A 17,370-nucleotide genomic window follows, 5' to 3' on the forward strand; every position below is an offset into this window, starting at 1 on the left:
AGGTCCGTCTTATGTTTGGTGTGGTGCTGTTAACACAGCCCTTGCCCTCCACAGTTTACAGCAAAAGGCTCTTATTCAGCAAGATACTTTAGTGCAATCCTGGTTTTAAGCCTGATTAATTCTGTACACAACGGGAACCCAGACTAAGGGTGAGAGAAGGAGAGAATCATTATTATCCCTTTTATAGGCTTGCAGAGAGACTAAAAAATACACAGTGAATACAGAGAATAAAGCAAAGTAAGGTGGTATACAAGCAGAGAAGATAGTGGATATAATGCATGCTTGCAGCACATTTATTTATATCTATGTGAGTTTTGAGGAGAGTTTTTGCCTCCCAATTAAGTTCAGGCTTCTAGTTATCTAGGAATAAGCTAGAAACACGTCTTTTTTCAGCATAGTACTGATATTCAGTCGCAGGAAAATAAGTTTTCATATCTGGCTGGTCACTTGAATCATTACTAATATGCCTGGTGGTTGAAGAAACCCTCTACATCTTTTAATGCTTTTGATCATTTTGTGTGAAGGGTATTTGCTGTTTCTTTACGAGTGATGCTCTTACAAAAATGGGTGATACTGGGCCCAAGCGTGAAGAATGTTCTCGTGATGGAAAATGTAACAGGTTTGTAACTTGAGATGTTTCAGGAGGACTTTGTCCTCCAGAGAGCATCAAACACTTGTGTTATCCAAATTCTCTGACATGCGCCTTCGCTTGCTGTTCCATTGTGGCATTTAAGGGTAAAAATCAACAACCACATAATTTTTATGCAATTGACTGGAGTTACAGAATTGAACAAATCCTTTTCTGATCAGCATCTTTCGTGTGTCTCTTTTCTTTTCCAGTATGCTTGTGATATTGAAGCTGAGGTAGTGGGGAAACCAGCAGGAATGTTCTTTGAATCAGCCTTAGCAGAAATGGGAGTTCCAGCCCAGCAGGTGAGGTTCCTGATGCCGTGACCACTGGCTGTGCCGTGTGCTTACACCCACTGCTGCTGTTTTGGTTGTGGTTTGCTGTCATTCATGGAAAGTTACAGCTGAAGTTGAAGGGAATGTGGTCAGGACAACATGATAAAGTCTGGTGGATGTGCAAATATTTTGTTTCAGAGCCAGTGTGCAGAGAAATATTTGTGTTTGGGATCTTCCTATGAGTTATTGAAACAAACAAACATGAACAAAATGCTTCAGAGGGGAAACCCCTCATTTTTGCCTATTCTATCAAGTCATGCAAAGTAGACAAAAGTGGACCGGCAGCCAAGAGGGTAAATGCTGACTTGTTGAGTTTCTTCTGCTCTGTGCGTACTTGTTACCCACCTGAACAGCAGGACATTGTTTTCTCTGTTTATTGAGGGTTCTTTCTGACTGCCTGTTATTTCCCTTTTCATTCCCATCTGTCTCTCATTGCTGTGACTCGTGCCATCCATTCCTCTACCCAATTTAGACTCTTCCATCCATCCCTTGATTCTCCACCGCCATTTCTTGCACTTGTGTTGTGCTTTCTTATTTGCCTTCCTCCTAAACCATATAGTTGAAAACAAACCATATAGTTCAAAACACACGTTTCTTGTGAAATTCCTTTATTTGGAGGCTAAAGAAAGCACTACAAAAGAATACAAGTTAGTTTTCCCAATAAATTATGAAAGATGTGCCTCGCAAGATGAGAGGTGCCCCAATGCCTGGCAGTCCCCTTGGTGACTGGAGGCTGCAGCACGGTGCCAAAATGTTATTTATGACATTTAGTGTCACCGTGCCTACCTTTTTTTAGCAAAAGGGAAAGGCAGAAGTAAGATATTTTCTAATTTCAGTGAATGGGAAGCGCTGACTGACCCCAAACTCCTCCTGTGTTATCGGATTCATTACATTTTCCAGAAACACACTGACTGTGTGATGCTCCCTACTTGCTTAGTACAGCCCGTTTTTTCCCCTCTCTGTAGTTGTGCCCAGATCCTTTTTATTGATTTGTTGTTATGTCACACAGGACACAGGGATGAGTATGAGATGACTCACAGACAGCAGTGAATGACAACGTAATAATTCCATCAGGGGGGTTTGGTGACATTATAAACAACAGGAATGAAGTTTGGGTGGCTTGTAGGTCCCCAGGGCTTGGAGATGAAATTATGGCCCTGTAATTCAGTATGTGCTTGGGTTTGACTTTATTATAGAATGGGGAGATGGAAAAGACCTAGCAGGCCATCTAATCCATCTTCTTCCCTGTAGGAGTGTTCCCCGCTCCACGTTTATTAATGTTTTGTCCGGAGTAGTTTTCAGTGAGCCACACAACTGGGGTTCTGTAAGTACCATGGGGACGGTGTTCACAGCGAGTGGATCTCGTGGCACAGGCAGCTTGTTCGGAGATTTGTGGGGATGCTTCTTTTGTAAACTGCGTCTCCTTGTTGCTACTTCTACTCCAGGTAACAACCAAAATAATTGCTTGTCTCCCTGGATGTTTCCTCCCTCCGATTACCTGCGGAATTGTTGTCATTACAGTAGTTTTCTCTGAGTAAAACTGTGTGTTTAGGTCTCAGCAGCATCCCCTGGGATTCGGTCCCTCTGCCTCCCAGCTCCTCTTCTCTGTGCTCCCTTCAGCGTGTTGCTATTTTCCCAGTCACAGGTGGCTCAGCCCGAACACGGGATCCCAGGTACAGCCACAGCAATTATTCAATCCAACCATCAAACCAAAAAATCCATTTCAGACACGGAATGGCATTTGGGGAAAAAGTAGCTGGGAAAAAAGAGCAGAGGAAGAAACCAAAACTCACTGAGCTCAGCCCTTGGATACTGTTTGTCTGAGTGAGATGCACTAAGGTTTGTGTTTCAAACAGTGTGCAGGAGTAGGAGGGAAAAGCTCTTTTTGGGGTTTTAAGTGTAGGGGCATTGCTGTTTCCATAGGCAGGACGGTGTGGTTGTCCTCAGACGTTGTTTTTCACATTATATCGAGATCTTGTCAGCCCCTGGCACCGAGGGAGGCTGTTGTTACAGGGATGCGGCAGGACACCGCAACTCCTGCCTCAGAAACTTTGCTTCAGGGAACAAAATCTGATTTAATGCATCACCAAGCTGGCAAAAAATGGTTCCATAGGGTGAGCCTCAGTGAGTGGTTCCCATCGGCTTCAGGAGGATTTGTTTTGGGCATGGAAAAGCTGTAATAGTCGCCAGCAGACACTACTATTTATCCACTCTTTGCCAGATATTCATAGTGCTATTAGTGACTAAATTCATATTTTGACACAGACTTTTTTCTAGACCCCGATCATGACGCACATGCATAAGAGCAAAAAATTACAGCAGAGCAAACTACTGGAATTCTAACATACTTTCCTAACTTTTGAGCACTTGACCTTGCAACTTTAATGTTCTTTTGAGAAGGATTTGCAGGTTGGTTTAGTTAGACAGACATAATAACAAAAACTCAGTATATGCAGCTCAATAAGTTCCTTAGTAATGCACTGTGTCACGTTTTAATCTTTCTCCTGAATGAGCAATGCTTCCCTGCATTTGTAATGACATGACAAGGACTGGTTTTACTTGCCTTTATTTTTATAAATGTTTGCCAATAATTTATTCCACCTGTGGAATGCATTTAATCCATCCCAGCATTAAACCATTGTAGGTGAGCTGTGCTTATGAAAACGTATTACAGTTTTCTTTCACCTGACTTTTAATGAAAAATACCTTTTTAATAAAGCTGTCTCACCACGCTAATGCTAGACAGTGGCAAACCTGAAATTTCTCAAGCTGCTTTAATCAATAAAGTTATCACCAGTCGTTTCCCTTGATAACTGCTTCTCACCGAGACCCTGACTTTGCCTTCTGCTGCCGAGATGTTTTCAACCTGCACTTAGAACAGGAGCAACTCCCCAAAGTCCAATTTTCATTTTAACCTTTCCTCAATGGCCTAGAAATAACAGATTGCAGGTATTACTTTAATAGATTGGAAATTTAAACCTCTTAGAGGTAACCAGACCTATCTTATGATTCGGTAATATGACAAAGAATAACACATCTTAAAGGTTACTGAAATACCTAATTCATATGTTTTAAGGCAGCCGTAACAGCGGATGATTTTTACAGCTTTACAATAAAACCTAAATAATGTTAAGGTTCCACTGGTTTTATATAACCATAAAAAAAGTTCTCTCTGTAGCAAATTGTCCTGCTTTAATGGGAGTTATGGCAGGTCATACCGGAGTGCATAAACTACTGGTAGTTAAACCAATTCCCATTTCTGCCACCTGCAAGTCTCAGGTGGGAGTTAGTGACGCGTGAGAGCAGAGGGAGGTCACCCCGGACCTGCCACCACGCCGATGGCCCCTCCGAAGCGGCCAAGCCAAGTTCCAAGCTTTGGAAATCTGCCCTGGAGGTTTAACCTGTTTCTTTGTTCCACCTGCCTTGTTGTGCGGCTTCTCCCAGGCCAGGGGCCACGTGCGATGTGTTTGCTCAGGTAGTGGTTCCAAGACAGAAACATAATTAACAGGAATATCATATTCCTGAAGCTTAAAGGATTATCAGTTGCGCCAAGGAGAATAGGGACAGAAGTAAATGCCTCGTATTTCTTGTGTAAAGTGGTTTCATACATTGATCAAGATTTTACGTATAAGCTTTATTTCCTTATGTCTCTGGCACATTTAGCTTGATTAAAGTAATTAAGCGTAGGCATAAATATATTTGACTCTAGAAACACTAACTGGTTAAATATCCTGTTGAAGTTTGCACACTTCCTTCTGTGCACCTCTTCATTCGCATCCTCCATAAGCTCCAGCCTCCAAAGTACCACACCTGAGCTTGGCCTAGTAAAGACTGCACTGCAACACGGGCATGGCTGCGTAGGATGGAAATTGTCTTTCTGCCTCATTCATTATCTTACTCCATAGTTCTGTTCCTAATTAAACATTTTTCTGTGGTTTTAGTGAATGCCGAAGCTCTGTTTGCAGTCAAAAGGTACGCGGGGTTCCCATTCACCACCCTACCAGCATCTCTGGAGAATCACTAGTGTTGGCTGCTCCTGTGGGCAAGAGGAGTCAGTCATAAAATCATAGAATTAGTATCATTTCAGTTGGGAGAGACCCTTAGGATCATCGAGTCCAACCATAACTTAATTCTAGCACTAACCCACGTCCCTAAGAACCTCGACTAAACGCCTTTTAAACCCCTCCAGGGATGGTGACTCCACCACTGCCCTGGACAGCCTGTTCCAATGCCTGACAACCAGTCCCCACCTCCACTCAGCTCTGGTTTTGTGACCAGACACCACCCCTAAAATAACTGACCGTGATGGGGATTCCTGTGCCACACACGTTTATCCAGCGGGGATTATATTGTGTCTTCCTACCCCCGAATTCTTGGAGGTCATGTTCATCTCCATCATCATGCCGATCTGGGTTGAGTTTGCTCAAGAGTGGTGGCTTCGGTCAGCTTTGGCACACATGGGTTTTATTTACTACATGCGTACAACCACACACACCATCTCTCACCAGCCATACGGTTTAGGAAAATATAAATGAATTCTTCAATGACTTGTCGTAAAACTGGAGAGATTGTTTCACTGCATTTTTGCTCTTTGTAGTAAATTTGTAGCTGATCTAAAAAAAAGTAACTTCCGCAGAATAATAGAACAGATTAATGGTGTGATCCCTGTGTAAAATGTGAACACGAATGGGGATCTTTTAATTCTTGCTTTCAGTGGGTATGTGACCTTTCAGTTTTATATCTTTCTCTCTTTTCTTACCATATTGCAGCCAGGGAGGAAGTTAAACCCAGATTTGACAGGTAGAGTTTTTTTATTTCCCTTGACAGTGCACCTTTTGACCTCCATCTTCTTGCCAATGATTTTTTAAATCCTAAATGATTTGGGAATAATTGCTCCTCCTTTAGTGATTATTGCCCTTCACCGATAGTAAATCTGTGAAATCCCCGGGGGCTGGAGTACATTTTTGTATGCGTATGCCACAAGCTGGCCTGGACAGGCATCGCTGCTCATCTGCAGCTGCACTCGCAGAGCTGATGGGTATTTTGGGGGGAAAACTTGCTGGATGGGGTAAAATACAGCCCTGGCAAGCGAGTGAGTGCTCGCTGGGCTGCCCCGCTCTGCCCTTTTGCTTTTCCAGGGGAAATTCAGTTTTAGAGTTTAGAGGAAACAGGGCTGAAATTGCCTTTATTCCAGGAATCTCATGGTGTGTGGGTGGCAGAGGTCAGGGCGAACTCTTTGGGGTTCCACCCCACAGCCCTTCCCTGTCCCCCTCGGGGAGGCATTGGGAGGACTTATATAAGAAGAGAGGATTAGAAGCTATTAAAGGCAGTGGTTGAGAATGATTAAACATCTCAAAGCAGCTTGGGGGGAAATTGGTACCGGTGGTTGGCTGGGAGTGGTGCCGCCAGGTTCTTTGCAGCTCTGCACATAACAGTGGGATTATTTTGTTTCCCTCGTCTGTGTATATGTGCTTTTCTTTACTAAATGCTTAAAATTAACCCATCATTTTCTCCCCATTTCTTGCTGGATTGCTTGTTTGGAAGAGCCATAAGGAAAGGTGAATGATCTACAGGGGAAGGCATCTTACTAGGACCACACACATTTCCATGAGCAGAGCGGATAAGGGAAATGGTCTAATAATGAGGGGAAAAAGACTGAGCCCTCCAGCATCTGGTGGCGTTGAAGCAGTTTGTGAGCAGAGGGATGGAAAGGCAGAGCTACCTGTCCCTAATTCGGCTGCTGCTCTGTCCCTATGGGTGTGTTTTCCCCAGCTGTGACCCCTTTGTCACAAGTCATGTCTCTCTGCTCCTTAAAGCCGCTCTCAGGGCCTGGCCATAGTGGAGACACTTCTAGGCAGAACGAAGCAAGGGTGGATGTATATAAACTGCTTCAAAATAAACTACTTCAATGTGGAACTGGGCAAATGAGCCTTGACTCAAGAGGGCGTCCTATTACATCCCATCTCCCGAGGGATGATGATCATCCCTTATGTGCACAGCGTTTAAAAACAACACAGAAGATAGACTGGGCTGGTAACTACTATATATAATCTTGCACCTGCACCGGGTGCGTTACGCAGAAGTGGGTTTGTTTTATTATCAGCTGAGGCTGTTCAGAGATACGTGTTCATAGCTCAGCTTGGTTCATGAACGCTCTCGGAAAATCTTCTGTTCAGCTCGGGCTTTAGGTCTGTCCTGAGATTTTTTAGTTCATAAAGGGGAGAAGGTTCTCTTGTAATTAGATGATTAATAAAAATAGGTCTGGAGCTTTAGTATTTTTAGACTTCGTTATGTATGATTTAGTCCTGCCCTGTGATTGCTCACAGACGGGGACCTGACGTGTGGGTGACACAGACGATGCGCTGGCTCTTGTGCGTTGTGTGAAAACAAAGAGCTGCTTCCGTAGGAAGGCGAAGGAAGAAGAGAATTTTCTATTAGGCAGAACCGGTAACCAGGATGGCACCTACAACACAGCCTTTCTAGTTATTTTTGTCCTTAAAGCTGCAGCCAGCTGAATGGAAGACTCAGCGTTCCCTTTGGATTGACCCTTCTGGAGAAGCCAGTCGCTGCTTCTGCCGCCTGTGCCTCGTTCCATGAGCTTTCTGACTATTTACCAGTTTTCCATAGATGGAAAAATGCTGGATTTGCTTTCTGTGTGTCCCCAGCCACCACACAGAACAATCCTGGTCCCCTCCAAACGTGCCTTTTAACCCCCCAAGCCCTGTGTGTGGGACAAGGACCTGTCATGACAGACCTTAGGATAAACTCAAACCGCACAAAACACAAGAGCAGTTTCTTTAGTAAGAAAAGAAATGATTTCCATAATGACTCCGCTCATCTGATGTGCAGGTGTGAAAATAATCAAAAGTACATGGAAGGAAGGGAAATTGAGGCAGGAATTTCCAGAGCGTTGCAAGGTGCCCTGGTTGTGAAAGCCTGACAGTTACATTAATGAAGTAGGAGGATAATTCAACAAGATAAAGAGCAAGTGGTTGAAGATACAACTAGTTAATATACTGTAGATTAAATTCAACCTTGATACAGAAGATGCAAAATCATGCTTTGAAATCTAATAGATAAACTAGATTATGGACTTTCAAAGCTGGTGTGTTTCCCCAGTTTTAGGTGCTGCCTCCGTTCCCCTCAGAATAATCCAGAATGGTTTTGGAAGGTTGAAAACTGATTTTTTGCTTATTAATTGAAGATTACTGTTTTGTGTATGTGCCGTTTTTTGTTGAAACTATAAAATGCACCCCCTCCAACCGTTTTTAAATTTGACGATTAAAAGAAATGCAATAATTTTTTGATGCAGGATGATAATAAGCACGTGAAATTTTGTAGGTGTGGCTGTCAATGAAAAAGATCCCGAGATTTAATTTAAAATAGATCTTTTTAAGATCTATTCTAAGCGAGGAAGGCAACATGAGCTACGTGTTTTCATCAGATGCTCAGACAAATCTTACCACAACCAGAAGGTCTTTCCTCGTTTATATTTTAGGTAACCTACTCAATCGAGTTTATTACAATTTGCATAAGCTTGAGCTGACCGTAACACAAACCGTGCCAGGCCTGGACCTGTCGTCTCACATTGTGCAAAAACAAATAAATTAGATTTTAATGTGATTTCCCAAATTTCTGTATCAACCTGAGAATGTGTTGGAATTAAGCTCTGTGAAGTTACATATCTCAGCAGTCACAAGCTTAAGCTTTTGACTAGCTTTTAGAATACCTATTTTAAGGAAGTTCTTTACAAGTTAAACTTAGTTTAAATTGTTTGGAGCATAACATAGGTGGATTGATAGGAACAGAGTAGGCCTAACTCTATAAAATTCAATGTTTTCTTTGAGCTGTGTGCCAAATCACTTTGATTTTTGAGATGGATTACAAATTGTACAGATGTATAGCGCACCAGTACATTACTCAAGGAGCTATAGCATGAATTACATTCAAGGTAGGATGACTTTTAATCAATACGATGACAATATTATCTTGTTTAATTTGTCTGATGGCAGTATAAAACATCAAATCAAGCTGTTTGTTATGTCAAAGGAGCGTGACGTATGGCAGGAATAAAATCCGCTTGATGCCTTACAGCTTTTCCGTATTTCATTGCTTTGACAGGCCATCATGATCGGGGATGATATTGTGAACGACGTCGGGGGCGCCCAGTGGTGCGGAATGAGAGGTGTGCAAGTGCGGACGGGCAAGTACAGGTCAGTGCTCCCCCTGCACCCCCTATTCCTTATGGACAAGCATGGAAAGAGGGGAAATAACCATAGATGATGATTTTTTTAATTTACCTTTCTGCCAAAGATGCTGCGTTCTGAGTTTCATACTTAAACAGGGCTGATAAGAAAGATGGGGACGGACTTTTTAGCAGGGACTCTTGCGATAGGACAAGGGGTGATGGTTTTAAACTAAAAGAGGGGAGATTAAGGCTGGACCTGAGGAAGAAATTGTTGGCCCTGAGGGTGGTGAGAGCCTGGCCCAGGTTGGCCAGAGAAGTGGTGGATGAACCATCCCTGGAGACATCCCAGGCCAGGCTGGACGGGGCTCTGAGCAACCTGAGCTGGTGAAGATGTCCCTGCTCATGGCAGGGGGGGAACTGGATCAGCTTGGAAGGTCCCTTCAACCCAAACCATCCTGTGATTCTATCTATCATTTAACATAATAGCAACACAGCTGGTGAAGGGACTTGAACATAAGACCTATGGGGAGAGGCTGAGGGAGCTGGGCTTGTTTAGTCTGGAGAAGAGGAGGCTTAGAGGTGACCTCATCACTCTCTATAACTACTTGAAGGGAAGTTCTAGCCAGGTGGGGATTGGGCTCTTCTCCCAGGCATCAGCAATAGGACAAGGGGGCATGGGCTTCAACTCTGCCGGGGGAAATTTAGGCTGGATATTAGGAAGAAATTCTTTACAGAGAGAGTGGTCAGGCATTGGAATGGCTGCCCAGGGAGGTGCTGGACTCACCATCCCTGGAGGTTTTTAAAGTGAGGTTGGACGTGGCACTTAGTGCCATGATCTAGTAAACAGACTGGAGTTGGACCAAGGGTTGGACTCGATGATCTCTGAGGTCTTTTCCAACCCAGTTGATTCTGTGATTCTGTGATAATTTATATTTTTACAGCTTTTCTTTATTTTCAAACACCGAGACTGTAGAAGAAGGATGCTTTTTTTTCGGGGAGGGATGCAGCAAGTGAGAACGGTGCTTGCTATAGGCCGAAAAGTTTTCTTGCTAGTTTTCAAGGCAATCTGTTGCTCAATTTTCCTTTTAGTTTCTATAAACTGACAAAATAACACCTGGTGCCTTAATTCTAAAGGACCAGTAGGTGGTGATTTCTGAGAAAAAAAAGGACAGATACAAGTGTAGCGTAGTTAGGTATTTTTGCATCTTTAAGATAGAGCATCTCAAAGTCAGTTATCTTCCTGAATAACGCTCCAAAAATCCTAGTGATTCAAAAAGTGGGTGTATAGTTTGTGCTATTGGGATATTTGTCTGTAATCTGTGTAATCCCATTAACTTCCCGAAGGAGAAAATAAGGATTCCGTGGTTTATTTTAACGGGATATTAATGGGATCACTTTGTGAATACACATTGTAATGTCACCCAGATACGGGTCCCAGTGAAGGAGGTTTCTCTGCACACAGAGGTAAATTAGACATTTGCTGGTGAACAAATACCTCCCGTGACATCTTTGCCCATCAGAACATGTGCCACAGGTGATGCTGGATCCAAAGCGTTCAGGCAACTTCCATAAACTATATATACACACATACACGTATAAATATGTATAATCATGTGGCAGGAAAACATTTCCTTGTATCAAGCTTGAGTCATGATTTCACAGCTGAAAGGGCGTCATCAGCTGTTCTAGAGGGGGAAAGAAGATTATTCTTCACTGTTATGTTGCCTGTTTGAGTGTGTGGATGCTGTTATGTGAAATCATACACTGTTGTATGGCAGTGAAATACTGTGTCTGTGGTGCCAGTCCTGTTGTTAGCAATTGTGAGTAAAATGAAAAAGCTCCTCTTTGCAAAGAGAGGTTGGGGATGTATATATTTTTAAGAATGATTTAGTACACAAGGAAAATCAAACCACACAGCGAGTATTGAGAGAGGTGGAAAAATAAAGCGAAGGAAAGCTGATGGGCAAGATAAATTAAAAATAACACAAAATGTAATTATTTTATGGCAGTTTAGATTAAAGTCTGATATATAAGGTGATGCATAGGTCCTCTCTTTCACTGTATGGAAGTCCTTGGTGACACAGAGCTGTGTGCTACACCCACGTACCTCTGGATGGCACCGTTAGTACGTTCAGTATCAGCCACAGCTCTGGCACCTCCCCAGCATCTCAAGCTGTTTTTGCAGAAGTGTAAAGCACAAACGCTTCAGGGTTTTATTGCTGAGTGTGGAATTTCCACAGATTTCAGTTACGAGGGTCGTGCAGCTCGGGACGTGGGTGATCAGCCCAGTTGAGTTGTCTCTGTATTGCTACAACCGTGAGCAGTTTTCTCCATTTCCACCGCAGTGGTGCCTCACTTCAGCAAAACAGGTGCCGAGCTGATTCGAGACTAAAAGAAGAATAACAGAGGAACTATCCCGAGGAATTGTTGCAGGTGCATTTCACAACATAGAGCTTGGTGAGTGGGAATGATGTTATTTTCACAGGCTATACCAGTGAAGGCATTTTGCATGTCATTCTGTAGGTTGGAGGGGTGCGGCTGTACCCCTCCATCCTCACCTAAATGCTGTCCCCGACCAGCAGACGTTGTCACCTCTGGTGCATGAGTGTGCATGGGGGCAGCTCTCCTTATTTCCATTTGTGTTGGCACAAGTCAGGGCAATAATGGAAAGGTGTAGGGATAAGATGTGTGTTTTGAGTTGATCTCGACCAGCACGATTCTCCAACATGGGTGAGTAGCTGGGCTGGCCAAGTGTGGCCTTTGTTTGGTGTAAAATCTAGATGGTCAGTCTGGTCTCCAGGTTTGTCCTTTCTCACTTTGTCCCATCTACAGGACAGATCAGATAATTCTGCAGACTCTTGTCTGCTGTTAGATTGGGGAATCTGAGATTAATGTTGAAGTTTCTGTGCACTCCGGTGTGAAGACACTTTGTAACCAACATCTTTCCCATCTAGGGAAGAACATGTACTTGTCTTCCCGCACAGGGTATGTGCTAATTCCACTTGCAGCTAATTGGCCTTGGCATCAAACTAATAATTTCCACAATAGCTATTGATTCTGCAATACTGCGTAATATCCTCATTCCTCTTTGTAGCATGCAAGTTAGAGCAGAGATTTACTTTGAGGCTTTCCCAACTGTCGCCCTGTAAAATCAGAAACAGCTTTTCAGGTGCGTCAATGCACCAAATTGCAGGTAGTTCTTGGCATGGTGGGAGAATTACTTACTCTTTTCTCCTTGTTGTTATTTATAGGTCTTGATTTGTAAGTAAAGAACTTTCCATCACTGGTGAGCAGGGATAATCCTGGCAGTGGTACCCACTCCAAAATAGTGGGTTCGTCCCCTTCAGTGCCCACGTGAGATTTTTCTGGGTTTGATTAGGGATTTATCTCACTGTGACAATGCTGAGCTGTCTCGTTACGGACATAAAGGACACCCCAGGGATGGAGGATAAAAGGATCGGGGCCCGCGAGAGCTGCCGTCCCTCTCCAGCTCTGCCACTGTTCTCCAGGAGAACTGGGTCAAGTTACTTCATGTTTCCCCACTTTATAATTATCCTCTGGGAATAATGATCCCGGCTTTCTTAATAAAGTGGCTTGTGATCTGTTCCTCTTATCTGATGGAACAAAACATATAGAATTTGTACAGATTTATAGGCAATTAGCTTGCCAGGAGAAAAATCCAGAAGTGATTGAGACAAAGGTTAGGACAGAGGAAAGGTCTCTTGTCGGCTGATTAGGGACTGAGAAAAACAGGGTGGATATTTGTAGTAACCTCCTAAATGAAGTTATGAGATTATTGTATTAAAAAATAGATAAATAGATAAATATAGATAAGTTCTTAGCTGTCACTGTGATAGTAAATGAAAGTTCATGACACCTTTTGTGAAGAAATCATCACATCTTACTGCTCTGCCGAGAAGCAGCATCCCTCCACCCTCGTTTTCTTGCTCATCCCTCCACCCTCATTTTCTTGCTCATCCCTCCACCCTCGTTTTCTTGCTCAGCTCATCACTAACCACAGTCAGGATGAACGTTTTATTAGTTTATTCACATCTCGTGGGTCCTGGTGGAGCGTAGCAGAAGTGCAGAACGAGGACGAACAGGCAGAGACGCTCCCTGTGTGCTGAAATAGAACCAGAGCCATTCTGGTGGCCTCACAGTCTGATCATTAAGCCTGTTTCAAGTACTAAAGACTTCCAGCCCATATTTACACTGTAAGAAGTTGTATTATAATTCCTATTAGTTAACGTCTTAAGCAATGTTTATTAAAACCTGGTGCCAGCAAGTTGCTTTTCATTTTAGCGCGATAGCTGATCGCAGTCAATCCTAAGGCATAGGCTTATTCACCATTTATTGCATATTCAAATCACAGTTTTCTCTGTCCCTGTGAGAATCTTCACATGTGTTGACCCATTTCTTGACCACAATTTGGTTACCATAATCTTTGAATCAGCTTTGTAAAGGAAGTTCAGAGTAAATACTGCAGTGCCTTAGCATAAACACACCCATCTGACTACAGCCTTAAATTTTCCTGGTACGTTCAAATGTCCAGGCACAGAAATTACAGCTTTAGGATCCGGTGCTTTAGGAATGAGTGGCCTGTGAGAAGGATGAAGTTTTTGCTGCTGTTATAATCCATCCAGCCATCCATTTTTCAGTGCAGGGTATAGCCAATTCTGATGCAAAATAACAAATTGCATTGGAAATATGTTATTGTTGAACTGCAAGTGGTGACCTTGGCAAGCAGAAGATTTTACCCTCCGAGTCTAAAGGATCATCTTTTGTGTGTCTTGAGTATTTCTGTTTCTTTAAGTGAACATAACCAAGTGTTTGCTTTCCTGTAAGGTTACTGTTTGATATGAGAAATACCAGTTGGATTAGGTGATCATTGTAGGTCCCTTCCAACTGAATTATTCTATTATTCTATTCTATTCTATTCTATTCTATTCTATTCTATTCTATTCTATTCTATTCTATTCTATTCTGTTCTGTTCTGTTCTGTTCTGTTCTATTCCATTCCATTCCATTCCACTCCACTCCACTCCACTCGATTCCATTCCATTCCACTCCACTCCATTCCATTCCACTCCATTCCACTCCATTCCATCCCACTCCATTCCATTCCATTCCATTCCATTCCATTCCATTCCATTCCATTCCATTCCAAATCCAGATTATACCTGAGCTAAAGCACAACTGAATGTAGAAAAGGGGAGCAGGTAGTTCTGCTACATTACAGCTAATGTGTAAATATAATTATCTTCAGTCTAGAAGAGAAATGGGAGAGTTGTTTGTTTGTTTTTTTATTAGCAGGTTGATTTATTTGTTGGTACCATAGTAAACCTGGAGGAAGCAGAGTGTGCTCCAGACACAGCCATGGTGGTTGCCATACAAATGCTTGTGTGCTGTTGTGAAAAAATTAGTATGAGTATCAGCAAAGAGATCAGTCTGTGATGGGAGTAAAGGCAAGGATAAATAAGGGAGGAATGTATCAGGCCAGTGAGGAAATGCAATATTACCCAGCAGTCTTGCCAGTTCTGCTCTCTACCTGTCCAAGGACCGACTTTTCCTTAGCAGTCCTGCTCTGATCTGCTGCCACATCTGAAACACTTAGGAAAGGAAGCGATTTGCATTTTGCAAATCAAAGTGGTGGTGACCGCGTCAGCCTGTGCTGCAGTTTTACTTCCCCTCTTGCTTCACATCCACACAACGCGTGAAGTAGCAGAAGCAGCCGCCTTAAAGTTTCCATTTCTCCTCTTCCGAAGCTGATAAATGAAGGGCTGAAAGAGGAGATGGCGTCAGTGTTAGCTACGAGGAGCAAGAGCCAGTAGGACCAGGTGGGCTTGATGTGTGGGACTAAAGCACTTCCAGACCCTACTCTGAACAGCATCCAAAGCTAATGGCTGTTTTGCTTTCGTTCTCTTTTGCTCTGGTGCCTCGATGTCTCGGTAGCACGTGCTGTTTCAGCCTGGGCTGGCAGCCGTCCTGTACCCGACGTGGCCATGGTGCGAGTAACACCAGAGCCCTTGGCAGCTGCTTGTCCGGCGTGTTTGTGTTTCTCTCTTCTCCACAGATACATAATTCATGAGCTGAGGTGCTGCTGGCTGGACTGCCTGAAAGGAGGCAGCTCAGGGGCTTCCCAAGGTTCCACAGAGCGTGTTCATCTCCTGCTCAGCACCCGCTGTCACTGCAGACACCCATCACCCCCCAGGGGCTGCCAGTCTGTGGGGACCTGCAGGCTCCAGGGCAGGCAGGTCCATCTCCAGCCTCCCTCCCAGCGACAAGCCCAAGAAATGCAGCTAAAAAGGTGGGACATGGAGCAGGTCCTTGCTTATTTTTATCTTTAGGAGCCTTTTCTCAGCGCCAGCGTTAAGGCTTGAGTAGCAAATTTCCCCAGCGAAGCAGCCCTGGGAGCCGGCTGAGCGCAGTGGTGTTTCTCAACACTTGTCACTTGCAGAATGCCGAGCTGTATTAGCTTGTTCAACATTTGACAGCGATGATGAATACCATACCAATCGCTAACTACTTTATTTCCGTAAAAATGCTAATGAGCGTGTTGAAACATGCTGCAGAAGTGGCAGAGATGGGACAGCTGCATAATTGTGGTTTCACTAGGGATTTCCTTTTTTTAAAACGCAGGTTCCTCTTCTCTGCATTTATTTTTCCTGTAGTTAAATGTCATCCTGGCTTGCTTGGTGTATGGAGTCCTCTCAGCGAGCAGCATGGGGAGCATGGCAGAAGGGGAGACTGCTCTGATTGATAAAACCAAAGCAGAGTGTTGTTTTCAAAGGGAGAGAGAAGCAAACAAGAGAGAGGCAGGCCAAGGCAGCTGCTGATGTAACTCCTTTGGAGCAAATGGCTCAGTATCTGAAATGTAATCTCCTGGCTTGGGCTCTTGCTTGTGCTGTAAACATGCTTGGGAGCTGTGGTGCTGGAGCAGCACCTTGTGCTGGCACCCTGCACACATGAATAGCCAAATATTCATGATTTAACACTGTGCTACATGCCCTGCTGATCCTGGAGGGTCACCTTGAGGCTTATAGAATCACAGGTTGGTTTGGGTTGAAGGGACCTTCCCAGCTCCCCCAGTTCCCCCCCTGCCATGAGCAGGGACATCTTCAGCAGCTCAGGTTGCTCAGAGCCCCGTCCAGCCTGGCCTGGGATGTCTCCAGGGATGGTTCATCCACCACCTCTCTGGCCAACCTGGGCCAGGCTCTCACCGCCCTCGATGTAAAAAGATTTCTTCCTTATGCCCAGCCTGAATCTCCCTTCTTTCAGTTTAAAACCATCACCATGGGTGTTTGTGGGAGCAGGGCTGCCAGCCTGCTGAGACACAGGGACTGCTGCTCCCGCGGCTGCTTCTGCTGTGCTTGGGCCGGTGGCTGGTTCCCTTCCCCATCAGGAGACATGATGGGACTTGTCCAGAGTTCAAAATAAAGCAGCCGGCAGTGCCAGCTTTAGGTCTTCTGCAAGCGCTGGGAAACTCTGATGACTCCATATGTGAGCGCTCACATACTGTGGCAGGAGTAGGAATGTAATGTAAGAAAGGGGTTGTGGTGAAGAGCAGCGCTCCCTGGCCAGTGCCGGGCGTTGCTCTTTGCTGGTTATGGGGACAGCTTGCAGCTGGCGCTGGGACGTGACTCATGTTCACACTTTGCCCTGAAACGATTACGATTTGTACATGTCTGTGGTTTTCAGTCATTGTCAACAGCGCATACGGTTACGGCTCAGCCCTGCGCGCTCACAGGTTGCCGAAAGATGAGCTCACTCAGCACACAGGGCTGGTGCTGCTGCATTGGGTCCGTGTCCTGTGTCGAGTCTTCAAACTTGAGCCACCAGCCACCCTAAAAGCAGCGATGGGCCTTGGGCTGCGGGGAGCGGGGCCAGGGAGCCCCAGCTGGCCCATGGCTGGAGCTGCTGCACACGCTATCACTCTTTGTATCAACCTGCAGCTCGTTCTGATGATTTTAAACTAAAGGAGGCGCGATTCATTTTATTCATGAGGAAGAAGTGTTTGACACTGAGGGTGGTGAGAGCCTGGCCCAGGTTGGCCAGAGAGGTGGTGGATGAACCATCCCTGGAGACATCCCAGGCCAGGCTGGACGGGGCTCTGAGCAACCTGAGCTGCTGAAGATGTCCCTGCTCATGGCAGGGGTGGGAATGGATGGGCTTGGAAGTTCCCTTCAACCCAAACTGCTGTATTGGTATGATTGCTATGT

The 17,370-nt window shown here is 44.5% G+C and overlaps 1 protein-coding gene across 1 annotated transcript in view; it reads left to right on the forward strand.

Moving 5' to 3' along the window:
* LHPP (phospholysine phosphohistidine inorganic pyrophosphate phosphatase) overlaps positions 1-17,370 on the forward strand; it is a gene marked incomplete at its 5' end in the record, with an annotated part of 76,171 nt that overhangs the window by 15,549 nt on the left and 43,252 nt on the right. The window contains 2 exons of the mRNA XM_080347838.1: positions 841-933; positions 9,085-9,176. Coding sequence (XP_080203964.1) covers positions 841-933; positions 9,085-9,176 — 185 coding nt within the window. The remainder of the gene's footprint in view (positions 1-840; positions 934-9,084; positions 9,177-17,370) is intronic.

The sequence above is a fragment of the Nesoenas mayeri genome, assembly GCF_963082525.1.
Source record: "Nesoenas mayeri genome assembly, chromosome: 7".
In the NCBI taxonomy this organism is placed as follows: Eukaryota; Metazoa; Chordata; class Aves; order Columbiformes; family Columbidae; genus Nesoenas; species Nesoenas mayeri.